This window comes from Sinohyriopsis cumingii, chromosome 17, assembly GCF_028554795.1.
Source record: "Sinohyriopsis cumingii isolate HCF-2022 chromosome 17, ASM2855479v2, whole genome shotgun sequence".
Lineage (NCBI taxonomy): Eukaryota > Metazoa > Mollusca > Bivalvia > Unionida > Unionidae > Sinohyriopsis > Sinohyriopsis cumingii.
The window spans coordinates 103,527,312-103,554,497 of record NC_142977.1 but is presented as its reverse complement, the minus strand read 5'-3'; the positions used below and the strand labels follow the sequence as shown (position 1 = coordinate 103,554,497).

The 27,186-nt window shown below is 35.5% G+C and overlaps 1 protein-coding gene across 4 annotated transcripts; it reads right to left on the bottom strand.

The window, feature by feature from the left end:
* Positions 1-6,509: 6,509 nt before the first annotated feature.
* Positions 6,510-26,721, bottom strand: LOC149779589 (uncharacterized). 4 transcript variants are annotated; one of them, XM_089940352.1, is made up of 9 exons: positions 26,526-26,721; positions 26,109-26,254; positions 21,025-21,133; positions 18,816-19,033; positions 17,871-17,903; positions 17,212-17,298; positions 16,609-16,911; positions 15,472-15,660; positions 6,510-7,041 (listed from the first exon to the last, which is right to left on the bottom strand). In XM_089940352.1, exons 2-9 carry the CDS (start codon positions 26,131-26,133, stop codon positions 7,007-7,009), a joined length of 999 nt encoding a protein of 332 aa, XP_089796478.1. In that variant the 5' UTR covers positions 26,134-26,254; positions 26,526-26,721; the 3' UTR covers positions 6,510-7,006. The 4 variants fall into 4 exon arrangements, with proteins under 4 accessions (XP_089796478.1, XP_089796477.1, XP_089796476.1 ...); XM_089940351.1 differs by lacking the exon at positions 6,510-7,041 and adding an exon at positions 9,513-13,437; XM_089940350.1 differs by lacking the exon at positions 6,510-7,041 and adding an exon at positions 9,513-11,080 and having other exon boundaries at positions 26,526-26,720.
* Between the last annotated feature and the right edge of the window lie 465 nt (positions 26,722-27,186).

The following is a 27,186-nucleotide window of genomic DNA, read 5'->3' as shown; positions in this document are numbered from 1 at the left end:
CTCCTGACTGGCAGGTTGTTGAAATACCGACAGGCAGTTAAGAAATCAAACAAATCAATGATGAATTTCAGCGCAGAATAAAATCGTTGACAAAAAGAGAATCAAAAATAGTTATAACGGTTCATGAACCGACATTATCAGCCGCGATAGAAATAAATTCACGAGATTACGTCGTTGATATTTATTCTTCATCGATCAGAAGTGTTTTAGGATGGCATGAAATTCCACCTAAATATCAAAGGGCTGCCCTAACCAAAATGAGATGATTTTTTTCACTAACGAAATTATTTTATAGAGAAACCAGAATATCAAAGAAATTATCCGTGAAGTAACTATTATGTTGATTATGAAAAAAGAGTTTCCTAAAACAATAGTTCAATTATACATCCATGATGATAAAATGAATCCAATCGTCGATGAAAAATTTATCAAATCATTTTCCGATCCCATCAACTCCGAGTTTAGACAATCAATTAGAAAACTACAAAATTTACTTTCCAGTGTTAAACTGCACTACAATGATGACATAAAACAACAGATCATTGAAACGATACAACATCTGATTCAGGTTATATCAGATCTTGATTATATGAATAAAACTCATTTGGAATATGAATCTCCTCGGCTATGAATTCGTTGATTACCATGCAAAACCCCATATAATAACCCTTAAACCATTGCTTCTAAGACATTACGTGATCAGAGAAGAACAATTACCAAATTTTATATTACCACAATTTGAAACTGGCGAGCTAAAAATATCACTCAACGATCTCATGATTGAAAATTTTCCTAGAATCATCGAGTCATGGAGAAAAATAACCACATCACCAAGTATTCTCCGATATCACAATAATCAACATGGTGAAGGCCAGCATATTTCACAGGTAATTGTAAATGTAACTCAAACGATCGCAGTCAATCTTGTATGTAATGCAATCGATGGTAGTTATCAAATAGCTCTAGAAAAATCAAATCAAGCTCAGCAAGGATATATTCTTTATACTTTTACACCTCAAGTACCTCCTGGATATTTGATCATGCAAGAACCGATCAATCTGGTCTATCTACAATGTCATAATCAAGGATAAAATTCAAACTAACTGACCAGACCGGATATTTGCTTGATTTAAGAAATGAAATTCTTAGTATAAATTTCTATGTAAGATCATAAAAATTTTTAGTCAGGTGTTTTACAAATTGAATCAAGATGCATTATATAATGTACCAACATGTGAGAGTTTTTATACACGACAAAGATGTACTTGAAAATGCCATCAGAACAAAAATGACACCATCCCAAGTCAATACAGAACAACTTGATGTTAATATAATTATTGATGAATACAGTAATGAAAATTTTTTGTTGATGCAGGAACCATTAAATGAACTACAGTGGGAGCATTTTACTGTGATTATGTGTGATAGAGATCAGATTAAGAATTATGCATTCTTGTATTGAATTTGATTGGCTAAAAAAATATTGTCTAATTCTGAATAATAATCAAAAAGTATATTATACAAGAATTTATTTTTATTAATTGATTTTTCGCTAATTTGATGGGTTTCCTCACCGAAGTTAGAGACCTCAGAATGACTGAATAACTGTTGTATCATGAAATTTTGCTCAATACAAAATACCATACATGCCATGACCAGGGAAACACCACAATTATTATATATATTATAGTAATTGTGGTGTTTCCCCACTGACAATAGAGACCTCAGAATGACTGAATAACTGCTGTATGATGAAATTTTACCCGACAACAAAAATAACCTCCTCACATGCACCGCGACTGTTGAAACTATCATAATAATTTATTTTATAGTGATTTGGATAGTTTCAAGATCGGCTGACACTCAAGGGGAATAATCAGGGGGCTGTCATCGACGAGGTCATAAAACATTAAATTGCTCTGAAGTAAGATTCTTTTATTTGTATTTCTCTGAAAATACCGATTTAGTTATATTATTTGTAATGCCGATTTGCTTGTTGTACCAAAGGAGAGACAATTTATCACAAATTGTTTATTTATTTAGAAGCAAATACTATTAAAAAATACAGGCAATAACTCTTTACCGCTCTACATATCCATTACAGAGTTATCTCTCTTCATCTGTCTCTGTCTAACACAATTGGAAGATAATAAAATAATACATTTTATTTATACATTTTTGAATACGCCGATTTGTATACATTATTTGTGACTGATTGTACTTAAGATATGCAAATATCAAAATACTTGCCAGCTCCATTCTTTGACTGAAATATTCATTATTCTATATGCTGAACAGATGCTGACATAGAAGACAACTTTGGAGAATGACATGATCAAAGATAAACACTCTTGGTGCTGGGATACAGAAACCTGATACCCAGGGGACATAGAGACTAAAGATGCCAATGGGTACATGGGTACTTAGGTACCCACCTGTTGATAATAACCCAGGTAATAAAATGGGAAACCTTCCAAAAAATATTCCAAGTTCAGATTCATTTACAGAATTATGATTACACTGGACAACAAATTTTTACAAAAGTCATGTTACTGAAATAAAATTAGTCAATTCTTATCAATTTTTATGTGCTGAACACGAATATGACAGTCAAATTGCAAAATTGGCTCTAGTTTTTTTGTAATCTGCAAGAAATTAATGTTTACATAACGAAATGCATTCCAATAGTAAAAGGTCAACTGTAATAGCCTACCTATAAAAAATCAAGTCATTGACTACATCTTAGATTTCTTCGCCTGTCTCTTGTACAGCTGTTCGGGAGCATCTCTGAGGAGTGTCCAGCAGTAGTCAGCCAGCATTGTAGTGGACCATTTTCCCTGGTATCTTTGTTCCATTGTTGCGATATCTTGATGAAAACGTTCGCCGTGTTCATCACTAACAATACCACAGTTGCTAGGAAAGAAATCCAAATGGGAATGAAGGAAGTGAATCTTTAGAGACATATTGCAGCCAAGTTTCTTATACTTCATCAACATGTCTTCTACTAGTTCCTTATAGTTTTCTGCCCTAACATTTCCGAGGAAGTTTGTAGAAACTAGGCAAAAAGCATTCCATGCTTGTTTCGCGTCACCTTCCAGCAAGTTGTTGAACCGGTCATCTTTGAAAAGCTCTCGAATCTGAGGACCCACAAAAACTCCCTCTTTAATCTTTGCTTCGCTGAGTCGAGGGAATTTTTCATGCAGGTATCGGAATGCTGGCAAAGTCCGGTCAATGGCTTTCACGAAGTTCTTCATCAAACCTAGTTTGATGTGAAGGGGTGGTAGCAAGATTTTCTGAGCCTCAACCAGAGCTGGGTGTTGGATATTCTTCTCTCCAATGGCTACATTCTGCCTGTGAGTCCATTCCTTCCTCATGTAGTGCATTTCCCTTGCTCAGCTATCCCACTCGCATAAGAAACACATGTATTTTGTATATCCTTGCTGCAGTCCCATTAAAAGGGCAACTACCTTCAAATCACCACAGAGGTGCCAGCTGTACTTGTTATACTCAATGGAATTCAGTAGCTGCCTTAAGTTATCGTATGTCTCTTTCATGTGGACAGCATACGCTACTGGAATAGATGGAAGAATGTCTCCATTGTGCAAAAGCACAGCCTTGAGACTCAGTTTCGAAGAGTCCACAAATAGTCTCCATTCTTGTGGGTCATGAGTGATTTTTAAAGCATTCATGAGGCCCTCAATATCGGAACAGAATATCAGATTACTTTCCTTTCTGAAGAAAGGCTCCAATTGCTGGTGGCGCTTTCGATATGCAGTAATTGTGACATCTTCTTCTAGAAGATTCCATTGTTGGAGTCTTGATCCTAGCAATTCTGCCTTGTTCTTTGATAAGTCCAAATCACGAATCAGGTCATTTAGTTCTTCCTGTGTTATTCTGTGTGGGGTTGATGATGCACCACAGTGAAAATCTGGATCACTGCATGCTGATGGACCAGGAGAAGAACAGGTCGACTCACCTTTGTCTTCGTCAGATGAATCAAGAGAATATTCTGCTGGAGGTTCTGGAATAGGAAGTCCCTCACCATGTGGAACTGGTCTCAATGCAGACGGAATGTTTGGGTAGACTATTCTCGACTTCTTTCGCTTCGTTATTCCGCCGGAAAGAGGAGGAACCAAGCAGAAGTAACAGTCATTTAGGTGGTTGCTTGGCTCTCTCCACACCATTGGGACTGCAAACGGCATTGATGACCTTTTGCAATTCAACCACTGTGAAAGCTGTGTTGTACATGTAGCACAGCATATATGCGGAGCCCAAGGCTTGTCTTGGTCACCAACCTTGCATCCGAAGTAAAGATGATATGCCTTCTTCACTTGAGAATTGATACTTTTCTTCTGGTTGGCAAATGTCACTTCCCCACAAATATAGCAAAAATTGTCCGCGGTATTAACACACTTTCGAGGCATTACTGTTCTTTATTGTACGTAAATGGATAAAATAATAAGTTTTATGTAACAGTAGCTTGAACTGTCTCGCACAACGTCTAAAATATTTTAAATGCTGAACCTATCTGATTGGGCTTTATATAGTACACTGCTTACGTCAGCTTCAGCAGCCGCCTGGCATTAGTATAATAGGCCTACACATGTATAGTACACTGCTGACGTCAACTTACTTCAGCAGCCGCATGGCATTAGTATTGCATTGCATCAGAAAATGATGCAATCAACTGTGGATGATGTGAGCATGATGGTATTATGCAATGTTACATCATTATTCCGGATGTTGCTGCAGTCCTACTGGAGAAATTTACACAGTGAAACATAGAAAATGAGGTATATGAATATCTTCAAAACGAGAGCCAATACAAATTTTTCACGGTTATATTCGTGTTCGGCACACCAAAATACTACAGATTAGGGCCTTTTCAAGTCAGTAATGATTTCACTGTTGACCAGTGTTACAGTTCGAGGCTTGTCTCGTGTGCGCATCTATTCATTGTCACGGGGGCTCGCATTGTTGCTTATGATCTATTTATCATACATGTACTATATAATAATGCAAGGGAAGACACTTCTCTCCTTTCTTGTGCGACCTATTTAAGAATCAACCTTGATACTTCAAGCCAGATTTCACGTAGTACTAATATTAGTACCCTTACTCGTACCTCGTGGACAACCACAAGAAATCAAGTTGAGGCTACGACATCGTAGCTAGATTTCACATAGCTTAATAAATTCAGTACCAATGCTCAGCTTGGGCATTCGACTTTGTATACCTGTCCAAAGTTTGGTTTACTATCATACCTTTAAGGAATACCAGACCATTTTCCAACACTACCATTTGACATTGCCATGATCACACCTGCTTAATATGTAATTGTAACTCGCTGAATGGAATACTGTCCTTTCATTGGCCAAAGGAAAACGACTTATTAAACCTATCTACAACTTATTTTTGTATTATTATATTGTACATATATGATCATTAAATTGGAAACAACAATATGAGTCCCTGTGTTCATTGTTAGACCTACCTCGTCTCTTTTCCTTATTTTCTGCTTATATTATGTACACGAAACAGTTCCAAGAAAACAGACGGGTTTCTTGAATGTGAAACCATGTGTCACAGATTCATTCTATTTTGAAATTCAGCTTACATATTTTTTGTGAATAATATATATTTAGATGAGCTGTTTAAATACAAGAGTCATTTAAATGTTTTTTAAACAATCTCGCATTTTTTGTAAACATTTTCGGTCAAAACCTTTGCTCAAGTTTACAGATTTTGCTTGTACATTTTTGTCATATTTGCATAAGTATTGTAAGACTAATAGAATCTGACCTGGGATTGGCACTAAGACAAGGAAATCCCAATTGAGGGATTGTGTTTGATAGGTTTTGCTTTGCAAAACACAAATAATAATACTCGGCTGAATACTATTTTCCTAAAAGATATCACTAATATAGAAAGCATGTAAACAAAGAATTCTTTTTTTTCATTTTCTTCTCTTAATTTGTTTATTATAGTTTCATAAATTCTCGAAACAATCAATTTTGAAAGTTACATTTTCTAATCTGGCTGTTTCTTTATGCAGAATGTTAAACCAGGCTGGAAGAAATTCTTGTATTTTCTTTATGGAGCAAAGTGGAAATTAATGGGTGGCCACTACACAGCATATGCTTACTAAAGTCCAGCCCAATATTGGTACCCTGCACCCTGACCAACTTCCTCAGTTGTCATCAGGTTTCTGTTAAGGAGTACCTCAACCAGTACACAGAGAATGTCTTCTAAATGGGAGACAACGAGAAGAGGTGGAAGAAAATAATGTCGGTGAGATAGTGCCACCAGGCCAGTGGTTCCACGTTAGTGATAGTCAAAGGGCAAAGTCATTGTGACTTACAGAAGAAAAATGGTATCCACATAGTAACATTAATTATACATAACAGACTTAGAGCAAACTTGATAAAGAATGAAACTATCAGTTCGTGGATGACTTAATCATTGAGTAAGGAATAAGTCTGTTGATTTTGGGGTAAAAAGATAAAGGTCACAGTGACATAAAGAGGAAAGCTGTTTTTGCATCATAACTTCCATTTTAGGCAATTTATTTTGACCAGATTGTATGGAGGGCTTGCACTTACGATATAAAAAGGAATTATGATTTTAGGGTCAAAAGGTCAAGGTCAGTGGTACTGACCAAAACAAATAAGGTTTTGCCAAATAACTTGTTCTTGAGTACTTCCATCGACCACATTTCGTGGATGTCTTGCATTTAAGGTAATAAATAAGCTTGTAGCTTTTGAAGTCAGAAGGTCAGAGGTCACAGTCATGGTAAGTCTAATAACAAAATAATGGTTTCTGCACATTATTCATGATTACATACCTGGACCAAAGGTTGAGGTTACTGAGACCCACTGGTCAATAATCTTCAGTCAACTTTAACCTACTACTGCCTACATGGAGGACTATTAAACAAGGGTATGTGTGTGCATGATGTGCCATTCATTGTACTGCTTTTCTATCTTTTACCTACTGTCAGTCTTTTTCATCTTTTCTTTTTCTTTGTGCTCCTTCTTAAGGCTGAAATGCAATTTACATACAAATTTATATGCTTGGTATTGTTTGCTGCCCATGTGTTAACTATATTTTTTTAATGCTTTAACTGCATGTGCACTGACATTTTGGTAATGTAATTTGTAATTGAGTGATGTATTCCAAAATGGATATTGATGTCAATAACATAATTTAGAAAAGTTGAAAATATCTCACCCACTTCTGGACTAAATGCCAAGATCAATGAATGCAGTTTATTGTTTTGTAGTTTTATGCTATTTCTTGGATAGTGCAAACATTTGTTTCAAATACGTAACCCATGGTAATCATATCATCATGATGAACCATTTGTATTTTCTATTCCGAGAGAGCTTTGCAATCAAGTCCGTTTCATAAAGATAACTCGATATATTTTTTTCTCTGTAATTTAAAGCATTTTAGATTTTTATTATTTTATAATTAAGTATTTATTGGAAGTCAATGTTAATTACAAGGAGTAAATTATCATTGTATAATCACTATATCGCCGTGTGTTACGTATGCCTTAATGTTTTAGAACTTATAAGATTGCTGTATTGCAGTCTTTCAAGTTTTGTTGCAACAGCTTTGACATGAACATTTTCATGGCATTGTTTTCTTTAAAGTTTATTGGTTTTACTTTTATTGTTCAAGTTCATAAACTTGTATTTCGTTGTCTTGATGGCAGATATCTTGGTATGGCGTGGTCATTAAGTCAAGAAAACTGCAGACCACTCAGTTTTGTACATCACTTGTTCACGTGCAATTGAACTTGGAATGAAAGATGCCAAGTGTATATCCTACTAGTGTGCCATCCACCAAATCCCACTGTTCACTTACAACCAAAGTCTGAACGGTGTGAACAATTTGTGCAGTTAGAGCTAAAAAATGCAGTTAATTGACATCAATACACCAAGTGTTTACAGTGTTGAGCCAGTGTCAAGTTTGTTTTATAGCATTTTAATTTTAAATATATTCTGTATGAATGTCAATAGCTTTAGACATACATTCCAGCATTTTGACTCTCTTGATTGTTTTCACCATTTTGACTTGCGCTACATTTCCCTTCATATCCCAATTGAATTCTTCTAATACTTCAGCCAAAGACATTTAATTCAGCATATTGAACATGGGATGCCACAGGAAAACAGATTCTGTTTCATGATGAGGTAAAGATGGGTCAGTCTGAGATGCACTCACATTTTTTACCATGGGATCAAATTCAGATGACAGAGGTTTGAATGAAGGGAGATTAGCAATGCATTATATGTTGACTCAACATGTATACTATGGTCTTCGTTTTCATTGTATACTGAATTAATGAAGAAACACTGGATAACTCTAAACACTTTAAAAAAATTGTACATTTGTAACTGTTTATTCGACTGCAACCAAATCACCACCAATTATATTTTCAAGCTGTCTTATTATTATCACTCATAATTCATGGGAGGTTCATGTGTTCGATACAGGACAGCTGCCTCAACGTGTCCCTGGGAAAGGCATTTCACACAAATTTCCCCACCAGAATGTATCGAACAGACATGATTTTGGTCTTCCATAAAAAAAAGGCGAAAACTTTAAGGGGGGTTTGGGGGTCTTCCCCCAACGGGGTGTTGAGGGGCAGCACCCCCAATCCATGGGGTCAAAGGCCTTCGAAGATTCATTGGATGAATTTAAACTTGTGACCAATCAGAATACTCTTTATGAGTAATTTACAAGCGTCATTGTAAAATGGGACCAGACAGACCATTTTTTAAAAACCTGAATTGGAGATGATATAAAAAATGGACTATATCAAGAAAAATCTGATTCAAGTCAGGAGGAAAGCGGAATTCTGCTTTAAAATGGAAAACAATCATGTCTGAACCAATAATGTGTTAAAGGCGCTATTAAAACCAACAAAAAGAAAGTGGTTAAATGTATCCAATGGACCTTAATAAACCACTGAATCTAGTCAGAGAAAAAACAGACAAGTTTTCATGTAGTCATCATACTTCCAATAACACATAATAAATAACTGATGATCCATGGATGCATTTCTTTCAAATTATGTTCAGTGTAAGATTACCTGTGCGTTTGCATCACGTTGACCTTTGACGAATTTTAATCCATGAGAGATTTGAGGTGTTGATCGCCCATAACAAACTCAAGACATTAATCATCAATATCTCTTGCAAAGCCAAGATGACCTTTCTTAAACAATGGTTTCTGAAAGGTTGAACATGATGGATATGTTTGCATGATTTTATATTTGTGTGTACAGCAACAGTATTATTCATCAAGTTCTAAGCTACATCCAAAATGCCTTAAGAGAATATATCCTGAAGTAAATTTAAAGTGAAAAAGGGCATCTCTTAAACACACAAGTACAGAAAGGTTTATTCTGTGTATTGCATTAATAATAGTCTAAATAATAACTTTTAAACCTACAGCTGGATTTTTCATGAATAAAATAAAAGGATGAAATAATGTAGAGATTTTGTTTTTTTTAGAAGTACTTTATTTAAAAGAAGAAAGGTGGCAGTAAATATATACAAACAAAACATGCATTCATCATACACAAACAAACAAAAAAATATACAGAAAATGTAAAAACAGGCTTTCTACATTGTACAAACTATCAACACCCATGCATATACTGTAGGTAAGGTAATTTAACAACAGCCTAAACAAATCACTTTTACTTAATGATGCAACTACTCCAAAAAATGTCTTCTAAATGGCTTATGCTTTAAGTCCACAGACAGCTCTAAAAACAAATGCATCTCAGATTATTACATTATTATTTGTGGCCACTATGCTTATGTTTTCCATGTTTAAACATTTTATTTATACCCCAAAGTGACCACTTATGCATTCTGACCACAAAAAAAAAAAAGTCTGCATCCATTCAGACTTGTATCGAAGATATGATAATGAAGTTATGGCCAGTTTGTGAAATTATTTTAACTTATAACAAAATTATTTCCTACAGTTCTTGCACGTATATAAATTAACTAAGTACTGATAAAATGTTGTTGTATGCATATCACAGTTTATTATGAAAATCAGTCTTACACCCACCATATGAAGAAAGAAAAACCAAAATGCCTAGTTTTGAACTGCCTTAGTAACATACAGCAAAAGGGTTGTGGAAAAAAAAAGCAAGAAGAAAGGGTACAAACATTTAACCAGTAAAAACACAAATCTTTGATCCAGGTTATATGTCTTGTATAAAATTCAAAAATTGATTGGTTTGTTCTCTTCTACAACAACCTACTCAGTTGTCCATAAACTACTTCTCAAATCATACGCAACACGCTATGTGTTTTTGTACATTTTGTCACTCATTTTTTTATATCTAAGTTTCTACAATTCATTACAATCCACTGATCATTCTATTGCAATTACAATATGTCCACAGCTTATTATATTATTACAGCCTGATCTGAATCATATATAGAAAAGTGATTCTTCCAATATTTAAACAGAGAATTTTGGATGGCCAAACAATTTCAGCACAAAAAATACAAACATTAATGGGGTGGGTGGTAATTTCACAGCAAAGACATAAGAGACAGTGGGCACCTTTCTATAAATATACTGAAGTGATCTTTGCATGTATCTAATATATTGATTCTTGCACAAAAATTGCTTGTTTAGTGATTTTAAAAAATGGTATCTATAGAAATGGAAGAATTTGTCCAAGTCCAGATTGCATGAGAATTGCAGGAAAATATCAGAAATCTGTTGAAACAGACAAGCTTCGACAACGAAGCAAAAATTCTAATCAGGTTATCAGCAAGCGATTTCTTCCCCCAATTTTAAATATGACAGTCTTGTACAGGATTGCTGGAAATGTGCATGCACTATAAATATTGGATACAAAGTACAATTACCTTTTTCTTGAAAACATACATTTAATCAGATTATCAGCATATAATGTGTGGCTGAAGTTAGTAGAATAATTTTTGAAGAAAGATGAATCATGCTAAAACAAAAGGAGAATTATTTAGTTTAGTATCATCACACCACATGCTAAATATATGAATTTTCTTTCTCTTACCTTTCTCAAAGCATATCAAGAAAGAAAAAAAAACAAATTGTTAATTACAGCTTTTATCAGAAACATAAATGTATAGCTCACTTCAAAAACATGTAGGGATACAACAAACTATTTAAATCTACTCATGCAAGGTAATAAATTTGATCTCGCCACCCACATACCCTAAACCACAAGAGAAACCGTATTTAATGTATGAAAACTATGTCCTATTCCTATCATGTTTACCAATTTAACAGTTCAATAACGATTTTTTAAAAAAATTAATAGTAAAGTCTGGAGTGTACAAACTTGTTCTCTTGCACGTAAAATAATATTTATTGCACAAGTAAAAGTCTTGGATGATGTAGGAAGAGAACTGCCAAACTAACATTGGCGGCTGTCTTAATTTCTTTAAATATACTATTCTATAGTAATAATATGTACACTTATTTCTTGGACCGTACCGTTATTCTGGCAATGCAGTACATTTATAATAATAATAATAATAATAACAGTAATATTGCCCTGCATTGCATGTAAATGTATACCCTTGCTGCACAAATACTAACAAAAACAAGAAATAGCGTGACCTTTTAAGATCACAATACACTGCATTTTATCATGCACCATAGCAGCAAAAAAAATGGTGAGAGAGGGATTTATTACATCACCAATGATGAACACCACTGTCTTAAAATCCAGATGTTAAAATTCCCAATTCATAAAATGAACCAATTACACATGATAGAAAATCAAGTCAAACGAGTCCAGTCATCCCATACTGCCTACTTTAGTGGTTCATTTTACATTTGTCATTGTACTTTAGAAAATTCCAACTTTTCAACATCAATTACAATTTTTTCTGACAGACATCCCTCTCTCAAATGATACAGAATGGTATGGCCTAATACACCTTTAATAACATGTTATAGTAATCTTTCCCCATCTAATACATACTGAAAATATCTGATATTGAACTTAATGATATTAAAAGATCTAAAACTTCCCAAATCTGAAATTCGTTTTCTTTACATCGTCAGGACAAAGCTACCATGATCCTATATACATGCCAGAGATGCAGAGTCAATAAATGATCACATGAAACACATATTACACATTTTTACTGTGCCACTGATGCTTTGCACCTATTATAAAAGTTAAAGCACAGACAGAAAAAAGACCCAATGTCAGCATGTCCTTAGCATACAAATATGGAAAATCTGTTGTTCCAATCCAGAATTGTATAACTGATTTCCTCGCATGTTTAACTAATCAAAGTCCCTATTCGCATATTTGAAAAAAGACTTATTTTATACCTCAAATTGCTTTAATTGTGGAGAAACAGGAAGCTTCAGAGTTTTATGAAAACTGTATTCAACAGTCGTTAAAAAATTTAGCCTAATTTTTATGCTGTAATGGGGGTGAAGCCACTCTGTCCCCACCCCAAGGTTGCATCACACATACCCTTTACCCCCCACCTCCAATTCAAACAATATTCTTAGGTCCACACCCTGTGTAATAATTCGGCAAGTCAAATAATAATGACATGGCTAGATACACCTAGTAAGTAACATGTTAGCATTGACTTCATGGAGAAGCACTGATCTGGAACCAAATTGTCTGTTTGAACAAGGTCAATCCATGGAAAATCCATCAGGGTTTTTAGCACTCATTATCAGTACTTGTTTTTCAGTTAGAAACTGCAAGTCAAGTGTACAAACTGACTCAAAAAATCTCCTTTTCAAACCATTTTAATATTTCCACTATGTCTAAGGCTTCATACCATGCATTTTTAGGCATTAATTATCGTCAATGTGATAACCATGACATGTATTCATTTTAACAATGAATCCCATTTCATACATTGCATGTTAAAAAACAACCAGTAAAATAAAGCTCTAAAAAACACATCTAGTAAAAGAAAAATGATGGCAAAATACAAGAATAAAAAATCCCCAAATATCAACACATAAATTTTAGCAATTAAGCTAGCAAGCTGTAAAGAAAGTACCTACACATTCAATATAAGATACAACCAAAACGTCCATGGAAAAATTATAAATATTACATTGCATGACAGAATATACACAAAACATTGCAAAAACAAAAGTAAATCATGAAGCTATAGAAATAAATAACCCAGTACAATTTTCTCCACCTTAACTATTTTATCAGCTAACCTAGAGTTGAGAAGTTGGCAGGCACAAGTCACAAGAAAGGGTAATTTGGAGAATGGAGAAAAAACTCATGCAGGGTTAGAACAATGGCTGTCACCAAATGAGATCGTGAATGTTTATGCTAACCACATACCTGCCATAACACGCTGTGTCCCAAAAGTTATTACACATCATCATCTTGAATGAGAATCTCTAAACCATCTGCATTAAAGAGCAAGTTTGTGAACAGAGGCAACATTTCTTTGAATTTGAAATTTACTCCATATATAAAACACAAAGAATGGTTGTTTCAGTTGTCGGAATAGTGTTCAAGTGTGAATTCTTTTTTTAGGTGATCCACGAAGCAATAAGCTATCACCAAAGCCCAGAAACATTATTTACAGAACTCCTGGTTGACAGAGCTTAACTCTGTGAAGTACCACAGCAAGTGGGAGCATTTTATTCTTTGCATACTGCAGACAACTTATTAACCTAAGTATTACCTGTAAAGTCCCCATTAATTAAACATTAAAATAGTATGTCCCCTCCTCCCCCTAATGAAATGGCCAGTCCCAAATGTGATGTGTATTCATTTTTCTATAGAGACATGCATATCTTGTGGACAAACTGCATCAAATAAAGCTCAGACAATGCTAACATTATGGTCGTCAAGAACGACTCAGTTCTGACTAGGATTTTTTCAGAGAATCCAGTAGGGAAGTTTCAACATCCAGTCCCTCACACTAATGACACTTGCATTACTGAACTAATAAGAGTAGCAAAGACTGCATCAAATTAAACCTATATTCTTCCTTCCAATGGATTTTAAAGACAGAAACTTGTGTATATTTCTCTTTAATGTCAGTGCGGTTGTGGTTATGTGAGTGTTTGCACATATGTGTATGGCAATGTTATTTGACAAAATTTAGTCTACCAAATATTTTTTTTCAAAAGTTATTATCTTTCATTCATGTCTGAATTTCCAATCATGTTCTATATGCTTATATGAAAATATAGGTTATTCTCAATTAAACAACATTGCTTTTGGGGTTATGCACACTGACCCACCCACCCCACCCCCTTTGGGACCTCAAAACACTTTTAGAGACTCAAGAGAAAAAAAAAACTAACACAGTCTGGGAATATGGCAGTTATGAAACCATAATTACCATATTTTACAAATTCAAGGATGGTTAAAGCCCTTCAAAACTTCTGCCATCATTTATGCTCTCAGATATCCTACTTCTCTACACATCAACTATGTGCATGGTCATGTCTCCAATAATAACAGTAATAGCCACATGGTAAAATAACATTCAGAGACAGAGGAAACCCAGTCTGCAAATCATGCACATATTATCTAAGTTACATTTATTTCTTGCAGTTTGTTTTCGTCACTGGTAAAGTCGATGGTGTTATCTCTTAGAGCTATCTGTGTGAACTTATTCTCATCTGAAACTGGCTTGAGCTGATTTTTATAAGGAACATCACAAAGTGAAATGGCTGATTCCGTTTTACCCGACTCCTGCTTGCCAAATGGAATGTGTTTATTTGGATCTTCAACAAGAGTTGTCTCCTCCGAAGCTGACGTGGACACAACATTGGGAACATTTGTGTTCAAATTGATGGTGACTGACAAAAAAAAAGGCAAACATTGCTAATGAACTTACGACAAACTCTGATGTAAATTTCATAAAGTTATTCATACTACAGCCAAGTTTGATTGGCTTCTAAGGAACATTATGTTCAGCAAATAGGAGATGGTTTGTCATCAAAAAAGATATTACGTGTATATTATGTATGGAGCTGCTGATCTTTCACTTTCTTAACTGTGACATGGTGAGCACCATTCCCTTGAAAAACCAAAGTATTTGCCGAGACCGTGTATTCTCACTAAGGTAGATGTATATGATCATACTTATTACTGATGTCTTGACAAATCTGTCACAGTTTAGACTTTTGAATGAAAAAGACCTTGTTCGACCTAAATCTTGTAAGTTACTTAGTCTGTTGCCGTGCTAAATCTCCCCAAAACGTGTAAAAGATACACATTGGTAAAACATGTAATTTGACTCATTAAATATTGTGTAAAAAAAAGAGTCTTAAAGAAATTTAATCCTGATACTTTGTGTGATTTGATAAATGTCATTACAAAGTGTTAACATACTGATACACAGAGACAAATTATATTAATGCCTTAAGCAATAACAAAATTATTTATTTGGGTGAGTCTAGAATTTTTTAAAATGTACTTACTATTATTGGTAACTAATGCTGACCCTTGTCGAGAATGACTAGGTGTAGATAAGGCGGAGCTGTATCCTGAAGATGTTGGTTCATCATCTTCTACTTCTCGCTGCTGAATATCAGCACTATTTTTCTTCTCTGCAAAAGATTCATCAGCCTGCTGTTGTCTGCCTTGACTTAAATCACCAATTTCAGGTCCTGGTGTTGAGAAAAAAAAAAAGAGTAAAAACAAATGGACAGCACATTCAACTTTTATATCAGTTTATATCATTGTAATGGATTCTCTTCTGGTATAGTACAAGTCACATGAGTCATGTAGGCATTCAACACCGATTATTTCAGTAATGGGTGTCATTTTTTAGAATTTGATTCTACATAACTTTCAATGGCAAGTAGTCACTTCATTTGGATTCCCATACATCCACATTCCTTTGGAAGGCCATTATTTAGACGTCCTGAGAGATGCATAAGGCAAAATCAATGTTAAAGTACAGAGACATTTTTGGACGAGATGAACCTAAAGGTGTGATCCAGTACAATCCAGATTGAATGTCGTGATGTCACAATGAAAGCTACGAGTTCGTAATAACCTCAACTGCGATGATTCCACTCAATGCACTCTTGTTTTGACCCAAGTTTAGTACATGGCCACCATTGTAGAAGTCCATAGCAATGGATAATTTTCGTCTGAAAGTTTCTTGGTGACAGGTAAGGTGCACAGCATTCAATAATCAGGACCAATAGACTTTGGTTAATGAAAATTAGTGTAAAATTTTAAAAGAACAATTTACATTTAATTTAAAATGAACAGATGCGCATACATGACTCACGTGATTTGAACTAAAGTATGTATTCGACATATATTTGACTTGCATCAAGAGCATCTCGCTGATGATTACAAGAAAGTGTATGAATGAATAAGCAATGAGTATAAACAAAAGGTCTTCAATTATTTAATATTCTTTAAGAAAATTTGTCATGGAGAGTGTGATATCACCAAGTTCTACTTAATCTGTATGATCTTTTTTCAAAACACAAGATTTCTCCATGACTCCTGCTCTTATAATCAGACTTCATTGTTCTTCTACACAGAACAAAAAAAAAGAGTTAAACCTTCTACAATAATGGTAAAACTGTCTCAGACACCTTGATATGTGCTTGGAACACATTTATCCCGATTCTTTTTCATTTTAGGCTTCGTCTGGTCCAGGTCAGAAATTTCCTGAGGCATACTGGGTGCCGATGGAATAGGAAGGCTGACAGCAGCGTTGTCATGTTGAAGAGGAATACTTGAATATGATAGACTGGGCTCCTCAACTGATGTTTCAACATCATTTCCAAGCAGTTCAAACTGAGTTTCAGGCTTTTCTTTTGCTGCAGACTGTTTTCTCTTGCATTCACGGCAACCAATAATGACTAATAGTACAATGATAATGAGACTCATGATACCTGAAAAAAAGAAAAAGTAGATATAATTATTTGCTCTTCATCTTAAGGGTTCTTACCTGGGCAAAAAGAAAGAAAACATGTTAGTATTTGAAAATGAATTTGATCTGCAGAATGGAATACTGTCCAGATCGTTCAGAAAGGACCTGAGCTCTCATCAGTTCTATAGGTGTGAATCTGAGTCATCACTATACAGCAATAATACAAAATACTAATCAACACAGTTCTGATGAAATCCTGAAAAGTGCTGCACGTTCTTCTCAGTATGTGTGTTTGCAATGAGAAAGCTAGACAGGTATTTACCTATAACTATCCATTTAACGTCTAGTGGTTCAGACTTCTGTTTGGATTCTGGTGGTTTTTCAGAGGTAACAGAAGTATTGGCTTCCTCTGCAAACAGAGCAAAAAAAAACAGTTTGATATCTACAGCTTTATATGGCCATTTGATTGTTAAAAAATGCGGCTGTGTTTGGTAACATCAGCATTATTACATTTTTTGTAAAAGTTTGCACAAATGGAAAAGAAAAGTGTTTAAAAAAACAAAATTCACTCCCATCTTCCTGAGAATTCAAATGAAAATTTTTTTAAAAAAATAAATGTCCAAGCATGGCTGCACAAAGAATAATATGTGTATAACATGGGTCACTTCTCTGACCTGCATAAAGTGGTTTGTCTCCCAATATTTGAAACTGAGAAAAACATTTTTTAGACAGAAAGTTTTGCAAAATTAACTGTGTACTGTTTCAGAAAAAATAAATTACGAAGCTTTAAACATAAAGTAAATACTAGTCTGGTAAGTAAATGATGGCACTAAATGATTGATATGACCTCATTATACATTCATCTTGAACTTTCTTGAAAGATAGCAATGCTAATCCAATTAAACTTCAATATTCATCCATTTAAACTATTTCAATTTCATTATAAACCTGATTCAATTATCTTATGTCTACACTTCTTACCTATTTCTTGCAATTTCTTTGCAACCAATAAATCTGTAAGAAATTATAAATCACAAATTTAATTTTTATCAATGATGGTTTGCAGGATTTATTATTCTTCCAGGTAAGAATGTATACCACTAGGGACACGAATAATAGTATTAAATATACATATACACTATGTGAAATTACAGACCAGAACGAGAGAAGGTAGGAAGGAAGGACCTTTGCAGGGCCTTCCATTAAGTTTTAAGTTGGAGGGTTAGTTGCCAAAGTCAGCAGAAGTTTGGGGGGGACCTTCCCCAATGGGGAAACAGGTTTTTTTAAAATAAAAAGTAGCTGGGTGTAAAGTAAAAGTAGCCAGGTAAATCACTTGGCTCTAAGCAGGTAAGGAAACCCCTGCTTTTGACTCTAAACCACAAGTTAAATACTGTCAGTATCATCCCGTAGATTTGTGAAAGTTTCAGGGGATCGGGTGTCAAATCAAATAACTATGTAATTTAAAAACAAAAAAAACAGTATTGACTGGATTGGGATTCCACAGACCGCTAAGCATTCTCAATTGAATCCACCACAACAAATACCTCATGAATGTTTTGAAACTTTTATTTGTTCAACTTTGTCTCATCCCGAATTTTTTCAATGGAAATTTAAGTGTGCAATTTATTATTATGTAAATATGCCTATCTTAATAAAAACTTACCATACTTCAATGTAAACATTTACTCCTAACCTTTGTTTCATGACTGATATGGTAAATTGGAAACAAATGAAGAAATTTTTTTAATGGTTGACTTCTTCAAAAGTGTCTTATATTTCCAATTTACATAAGTATTAATCACAAATAATAGCAAAAACATATAAAAAATATAAACATGAAATAACTTTCTTTGTATAAGATGGACTGATGTTAGTTATTCTCAGTACTGCAGAAAGACGCTGATGTTAATACTGAACTATACTCACCAACACAATATTTTGTACAACCAACAGGTTGAATGTTGCTCCCACATGTACGTTCATAGTCTTCACACTTTTCGCATGCCTTTCTCCTCTCATTGCAAAAGTCTAGCCCAGTTCTACAGATATCCAAATCAAAACAGCTAAACAATGAGTTTGATGTTGTCTTCTGGAATTCCGTCCCTCCACTGCCTTTATTGCCTGGAACTACTGGTGTGTAAGAACTAAGAAGGGGAAACAAAAGAGAGTGTATTTTGTCACAAAGCTCTGACGAAAGTCACTAAATTTATACCATAATGAACATGCAGGAATGTCATATTATATTGATAGAGGGGATCCAGCAGATGTCGAGCCCAAGCAATATAAAAACACATATTTCAATCAATTAGACAACAGAAGCTCTATTAGAACATGATTATCACTGCAATTTCCATTAAACACAGATAAATACTGAAATTGGGTGATTCCCTTCCAATGTAGAACACACAAAAGGATCCCCCACCCACAAACAGGCAGAACAGAATCCTCACTTAACATGATGACAAATAGTGCCTATTTTACCCAAAATTTCAATGACATTCCTTCTTCTCGAATCAACAAGTAATCTGTGGTTTCTTGTATGGCACTGTATGAAACAAAGCTGTCCTTATGATGCTCAAGTCACACACTAAGGCATCAACAGAACTGAATATGTTATACTGACATATATATCTAGCCCTTACATGAACACTACATTATGATAGCCAGTGTTGCATATACAAATCTTTTAAAGCCAATGTCCATGACTCTGACCCTATCTCTGTCCAATGCAAAAATGTGCACTGTGATTGAAAAAAGTTCACAATTTACTGAATGGTGGCTTTCATCAGATCTTTCTAGTGTTCTAATTTCTGGTAACCCAAAACTAGACCATGTTCCTTCAATATAGTGTGCATTTCTATTTAAGAAAAACCTTTAGTACTGATAACAACTTGCTATCCTGCCTTCAAAGCGGTCCAAAATGTGTGAGAAATGAGACTGAATGGTCGTGTCCAACACCATATCACATCCAATGTACAAATACAAATGATGAATTTTGACAAGAGAATGATCACGTATACATTCAAAAATGAATGGCTATTATACATCTATCTTAATGGATGTTACAATGTTTAAATAGGAAATAAACACATTTGCAGGGAAAGACGTGCATGTAATATCTAGATGAAATAAAGCTGCGACCATACAACACAGCAGTTCAACGTCATTTCTTCGTGTGATACCAGTGATATCGTAGATTGGGCAACTCCAAGGGTGATGCAGAAAATCTGTGCACACTTTAAAACACCCACGACTTCTACACTAGTACCTCTTGCGGTGTCCCACCATACAATATCTCTGGTATCCCACTCACCCATATCGACTAACAAAAGCATATTGCACACAACCTTTAAAAGTTTTTGTGTTTGTTGGAATCAATCTCTTACATATAGGCATCATAGGGTTGCTGACTATTTGCGTGAATTACTTACCACCAAAGTTGAAGAGATTTCTCGAAAGGCAGTCATCAAAACAAGCTATGTAATGGGGTCAAGAGTTTGGAACTATTTTGTTGGACTCGTAACATAATCTGGTTGGCATAAGATATATAAAACTGTGCAGTAAGTATTACTCAAATGTGCCAAATCCAATGTTTTCTTTTTTCTCATAAACATACAATGTTGCAATTAAGTGGTGGGCATAAAAAGGAAAAAAAAGTAGGAGGGGTCAAGTAGTATAATGGTATCCTTAATTACTGAATATATTCTTCCTTGAAGTAATAATTTTTCATTTCAAACTTTCAATTTTTCATATTTTTCTTGTGTAAATTACACTGCATGACGTAAATGCCATTTTGATAAACCTAGCATCTACATTAGTTTTCATGTTTCTGTTCCTATGGCTGTTGAATGACTGTTATTCACCAGCATGAAGGCCAAAGTCCACTTGCAAAACACATGCAGGCACATGGGGTGCATGTATCCTGATTGAATGGCCCTTTCATCAATAATAATCAATATCATAAATGGAGACGTCATTCTTGGCAAGATATTGGGGCCTTTCAAAATAAAGGGAGATAATTATGCATGACGTCTATCTTCTAACAAGCTGAATATGGGTTGTCTTTATAACAATGATTATGTCACTGCATTGTAAACATGATAGAAAGTTATCTGACTCCACAGAATTATTGTACCTCTGTTTCCATGCATTCTTAACATTGGCTCCATCTAGTCGTTCTTGTTGGACAGGGAATGACTTTGCAACATCCAAAATGATAAAAATCTCCACCAATACAAGGAAACCTGCAAATATATATATATATATATATATATATATAACTTTCATAAACTGGCTAAAATAATCAGGGTACAGTCTATCAATTGAATACAATGGCAATGTTTCATGTTTACTATTGCTAATACTATTACTGTGACCACTGCTACCTACTACTATGATTACCACTTGTACATGCTATTCCCTGTTGAGGTATAATTAGTACTAACATAAGTGGCAAAAACCATTCTGAGCATGAAAAACATAATCTATATTTTGCATGCCATAATTACTGAAAACTGATTACCTATGATGTCGTAACCTCAATGAAGTAAGATACTAATATCAGTACAAAATTTACAGAATCGTTGAGATTACCAAAGACAGTGAACAATGTCATATCTGTTGCTTGAAAACAGACTTACCCAATCAAAAATGGAGACTGTTATTAAAGAAACTTCCTTTGATTCAAATGCCAACAAGTTGACTGTATTTAGGACCCTCTGGCGACAATCAGGTTAGAAATGATAAATTGATGAATGAAATGACTTAGTTTTGCGCATTTTTTTATATCCTTGTGGCCATCTGATTTTTAATTTGGTAGAGGGGTTGAAACAAATTGGAAAGTGTGCAAATACCATAAGAATAATAACACTTAACTTAGCAGACCACTCTGGTGGCCGAAGTTAGTCAATGGTTAGAGTGTCTGCCTTGGTTGCAGGTCACAGGTTCAAACTCCCGGAAGAGTCATACAAAAGACTTACTTTAAAAAATATGGTGCTAGCAGCTGCCTCACTTGGCGCTCAGCATTAAGAGGTTAGTGTTAGGACTGGTTGGCCTGATGTCAGGATAATGTGACTTGGTGGGACATGTTGCTACATGTCTGCAGCATGATGCATGATACTACCAACTGTCGCACTGCAGACATCGTAGCAATATGACTGAAAAATTGTTAAAGCTACGTTTAAAATTTAAATCACACACACACACCTACAGTTAGTCCTACAATCAGGGCTGGCCCTTGGACAAGGTAAACAAGGTAATCGCCTTGGGCCCTCACGCTACTCCACAATTAACTTTCTTTGCTTGGGCCCAGTGCTCATCGCTTGCTGCCTTGTGCACCGCACATCATAGGGCTGGGCTCGGGTCCAATTTAAAATGATTCCCCCTATATTTTTAGGTCAATGTCTTACTGCCTAAATAATGGCATTATGTAGCATGATTCTTGATCAAATGACGGGGGAACAGGAGGACAAATGTTCAGGAATATCTGACAAACTTGGAAAAGCATCGTCATGGGCTGCAAAGTTTGTCAGATAAATGTGGCCTTTGCTCTAGTTTCCAGTCAGTCGACCAGTGCTCACACTACACAGTATAACAGTATTTCATCTACCTAAATATAAGTATCAGGGGAGATGCCTTACAGATTTTGTAGGACTGATGCATGAACTGACATGAAAAATGTACATTTATTTTTGCTACTAACCTGAATCTGCAGCTGGTTAATATCCTTGTCGCAAATGAGCAAAATATACGTGGGTACCAGAATACAAACACCATACTCACAAATTACATATAAACATAATTAACTAGTCTACATGTCAAACCTTCCCTGAATGATCGTAAAGTCAGCACATATGGGTGCTAGTCATACAACAGAGACATAGCACATATTGGTTTTGTTTTAGTGCTGACGCCCAAAACATAAATATCAGCGTCAAGGTCTCACATGTAGGACTAGTCCTACGTGTAAGACATAGCACATGTTGATTTTGTTTAGGTGCTATGCCCACAACATAGACATCAGCGTCATGTCTCACATGAAGGACTAATGTAGGACCAAACCACAGGAGTCTGACGTTTTATCAATAAAGTACGGCGAAATCTTAGCTACGATGTCGTAGCCTCAACTTGATTTGTTGTCCACGAGGTACGAGTAAGGGTACCAATGTTAGTACTAGGCGAAATCTCTGCCAATATGAAATCCCCTTATCGTAATATAAATAAACCAGGTATCCCAGTCAATGTTTATTTATATTACCATAAGGGGATTTCATATTGTCAGAGATTTCGCCGTACTTTATTGATAAAACGTCAGACTCCTGTGGACCAAACTAAAGCGGAGATGTACTTCATAATTATTGGTCTAATCTGAATGTTGTATTACATTTAACTCATTCTTGTTAAATTTGTAAACGCTACTGATTTTTTCTCTTTTGACGTTAAAATCATCCTTATCCTCTAACATTTTTTAGTTATACAAAAGCCTTCAAACAACGTCGATGAAAGTTAAACCTGTTTTAGATAACAGCTAGCGCCTTTTTTTTTTTCTTTTTTTTTTTTCTTTTGAAGTTATGACTGGTTCGCTAATTATGAATATTAAAAATCTAATGATGATGATGATTGATATTGACGAAACCCGTCTGTCTTTCTTGGAAGTGTATCATCAATACACACGCACACACACACATATCTGTATGTGTGGGATTAAAGAGATAATAATAAAAACAGTTTATTGCTTTAATTTATATTTTTTTAATGTAAGAGAAAAACTCACTAACCTACAAACGGGGGTGGGGGGGGGGGGGGGGGTAGGGGGCAACCAGGCGCCAGAGGTCCTTGGGTGCTAAAGCCTCGGTCTCCAGAGGTTTTGGTGCGCCAAAGCTCATTTTGGCTTTCATTGTCGCCTCCGCTGCCATTTACCATTAGTACGCCACTGTATGACTGACGGCACTAATTAAACTCCCATAGTAAACACATGGAAACAGCATGATATTTAAAATTCAATAACTTAAAATTTCGGGATACTTATGATGAGATCTATATTTCTCCATGCACAACTATCCTTGGTACAAGCTTCCGTGTGGTGAACATGTTGTAGCCCGTATGTCAAAAATATAAATCCATGGCAACCACTGTATCTTGTTGAGGAAGAAAACGGAAAAATAGTAGAAGTAGTAATAGTAATAGCAAAAGTGGTAGTAATAGTAGTAATTATCGTTCCGTAACGTGCTACATTGTATATATAAAGAACGGCGCGTTATGGGAGTGGCCGGGATTACAACAAAGATAATATTTTAAACGCTGACGCACGTGTGTGAAATGTAACGTAAAGTAAATAATAAGAAATCACCCAGGACAATAACAATAACAATAACAACTACTACTCAGAGTAATTAAAAGTAAGAGAATAACAACTATATCAAATGTATACAGTATGTGCTTGTGCTAATTAACCGCAGATGACAGTACATTGCAGTTTATGTGATTAATCCATTGTTGAATTTACTATGGTAGCAAAGAAGTTTTAAAGGTCAATGGTTTCGACTACTTCAGTTTTTTTAAAAAAATGTTTCTTCCTCTCCTGATCACACTACCCACCCCATGATCCACGATACCATTTTCTTTGACTCTACCCTCAGGAAAGTACCCACTCAAAGTGAGCTCGTTCGTCGTAACTTTAACTTTAAAGAAGTGGGAACTCTCTCTCTCTCTCACACCCCCCCACCCCCCATATATATATATATATATATATATATATATATATATATATATATATATATATATATATATACACACACACACACACATACAGAATGATATTGGTCATTAGTGATATTATTTTTTCATCGCTGAGCGAGTACCTGAGTCGCCTTTCGAGGTATCCGTTTAACTCGTTAAACAATTAAAGTACAGAACACGTTAAGCAAAAATCCTTAATGAGCACTGTAGATAAATGAAATCCAATACGCTTCGATATGGGTTCAAAAAGCTCTTATTTTATTTGAATACGCTTTGGTATACAGGAGCATTTAACGTGATCGAATCGGGAGTGCGGCGGGCGATTGATGAGACACACAAAAAAACAACAAATGTAATAACAGTTAACAATTCGACTTTTAAAATTGAGATATGTCAATATGCACTATACACAAAATATTAAAGTTTGCCCGATTCACTTAAAACTTGTTACCAGTCTTCTTTTGCCCGGGGGGTGGGGTGGGGTGGTGTCATGTGTATTGCCAGGTAAGGTAGTTTGTAAGCGAGAGGTTCGCGAGTGACTATGCTGGTGAAATGGCGGGAATAAACTTGCTAAAATGTATAATACAAAAAACAGCAGAGGAAAGTGCATAATTGTCGTAATAACGATACGTCCAGACTTTACCGTGAAATTTGTATGTATAAACAATGACGACGTAAAATGAGAGAGGGAGTAAGAGAAAGAATGAAAGGAACACAATTTTTTGGCTAGAAAATAAAAACAGTTAAATTATTCGTAAGGGGTCGTCCATTAATTATGTCAACAAAATGGGGGGAGGGGTTTGAAGAAGTTTGACAATTGTTAACATGGGGGAGGGGGAGTTCAAGATAAATTGACGTCAACAATGTTATTTTTTACAATAAATTTAATAAATCAAAAAATAGGAAATTAGTCGGTGCGTTGGTATGGCACACACTCGCTCGCCCGTCAACAGCCCACCAGTTTAATCCTAAACCGGTTGAGTTCTTGCCAAGGAAGTCATAGTCTTGCATCATCATTTTTTGTTTTTATTCAATGTAGATTGTAGACTGTACACAGATTTTTAAGAGAAGCTGTTACTAAATTCAAAGACTGCACTGAGCCATAGACATCTAAATAGTATAGCTATCCATGGACTTCTATTAAATAGCATCTATGTTATATGTATAGATGCTACATATATTGAAGTCCATGAGCTATCCCTCCAAGGATGGATAACTGAGCCTAGGAAACTTGAGAGCTTGACTATTATACAGTCATCTTTAAAATAATACATAAAATAAATTATGTAGCCTACACAAGCATACAACTTCTTCAACCAGATGCAGTAACCTTAATGCCTTACAAATATTGTACACTTTAATATAAGAGGGGTCAATGAAAGTTTGACAGTTGTTGACAATGGGAGGAGGGGGGGTAAAAAATTGCCTAAAAATTGTTGACATAACTAACGGACGTCCCCTAATGAAAATTGATTTACTAACCTCTCAGACTCATGGTCTTTTTCATAAGCTTCTGGTTCGTCGGAGGTAGGTTTGAATTGCTTGTGATCTGCCACAAGACTGAGTGCAGTCGGAAATAGGTTTGAAGTGCCAGCGGTCAGGCAAAGGACTGAGCGCACCATATATCACTGTAAATGTTACATGGTTTATTTTAGCACGGAGAAATCCTCGTTTCTAAAATTAGACATAGGTCAATTCGTCATTACAGAAATCCCCAATCGGAAAGTAAACCTATGTGTGCCACTCAAGCATCAACCTGTTCTGAATATTACTTTATCATACCGCATACCTATAAAACACAAGATGTATATCCGATCACTTTATATTTGAGAGAGAGAGAGAGAGAGATTAGAAATTTGACACTTTGTTGCAATAAACTGACTGTACTTGCCGACTTACCTTGTTCAAGCTATTAACTCAAAATTAAAACCTCCCCGCTGGCCTAGAGGTTAGAGCGTCTGCCTCAGGTGCGGGAGGTCGCGGGTTTCAACCCAGATCGAGTCATACCAAAGACATAAAAATGGTACTAAGAGCTGCCTCGCTTGGCGCAAGGCATTAAGAGGTTAGTGTTAGGACTGGTCGGCTTGATGTCAGGATAATGTGACTTGGTGAGACATGATGCTACATGTCCTCGGCACAGGGCCAGCGCTACCATATAGGCAAACTAGGCAGCCGCCTAGGGCGCTGAATTCAGGGGGCGCATTTTTAAAAACTTTTTGGCTGTTTATAAATTTTGAAATTTATATTTTCCGGGGTGGGGGTGGCGCCAGAATCTAACCTTGCCTAAGGCGCCATATAGTCTGGCCGGGTCTGGCGCCGGCCCTGCCTCGGCATGATGCCCAGTGCTAGACATCACTACAAACATTTATCGTAGCGATATGAATGGAAAATTGTTAAAGCTACGTTAAAAATCCAAATCTCACTCATCTCACTCAAAATAATGTGGTCTCCATTAATTATTTACTAGTACGTCTTTGTATCGCATGAAGTATAATCTACGTCAATAAATAAGGACACGTACGTCGAGTTAGATTTGTTGTTATCCGCCTCTTTGCCTGGG

Bases quoted from the DNA above. Each gene is read 5' to 3' on its own strand.
- LOC149779589 (XM_089940349.1), bottom strand. From the start codon at position 26,133: ATGAAAAAGACCATGAGTCTGAGAG. The intron at 17,904-18,815 runs GTGAGTATAGTT...AATTTCTTACAG, and splicing joins TTGTACAAAATATTGTGTTG to ATTTATTGGTTGCAAAGAAA. The intron at 15,661-16,608 runs GTGTCTGAGACA...TCTCAACACCAG, and splicing joins TGTTCCAAGCACATATCAAG to GACCTGAAATTGGTGATTTA.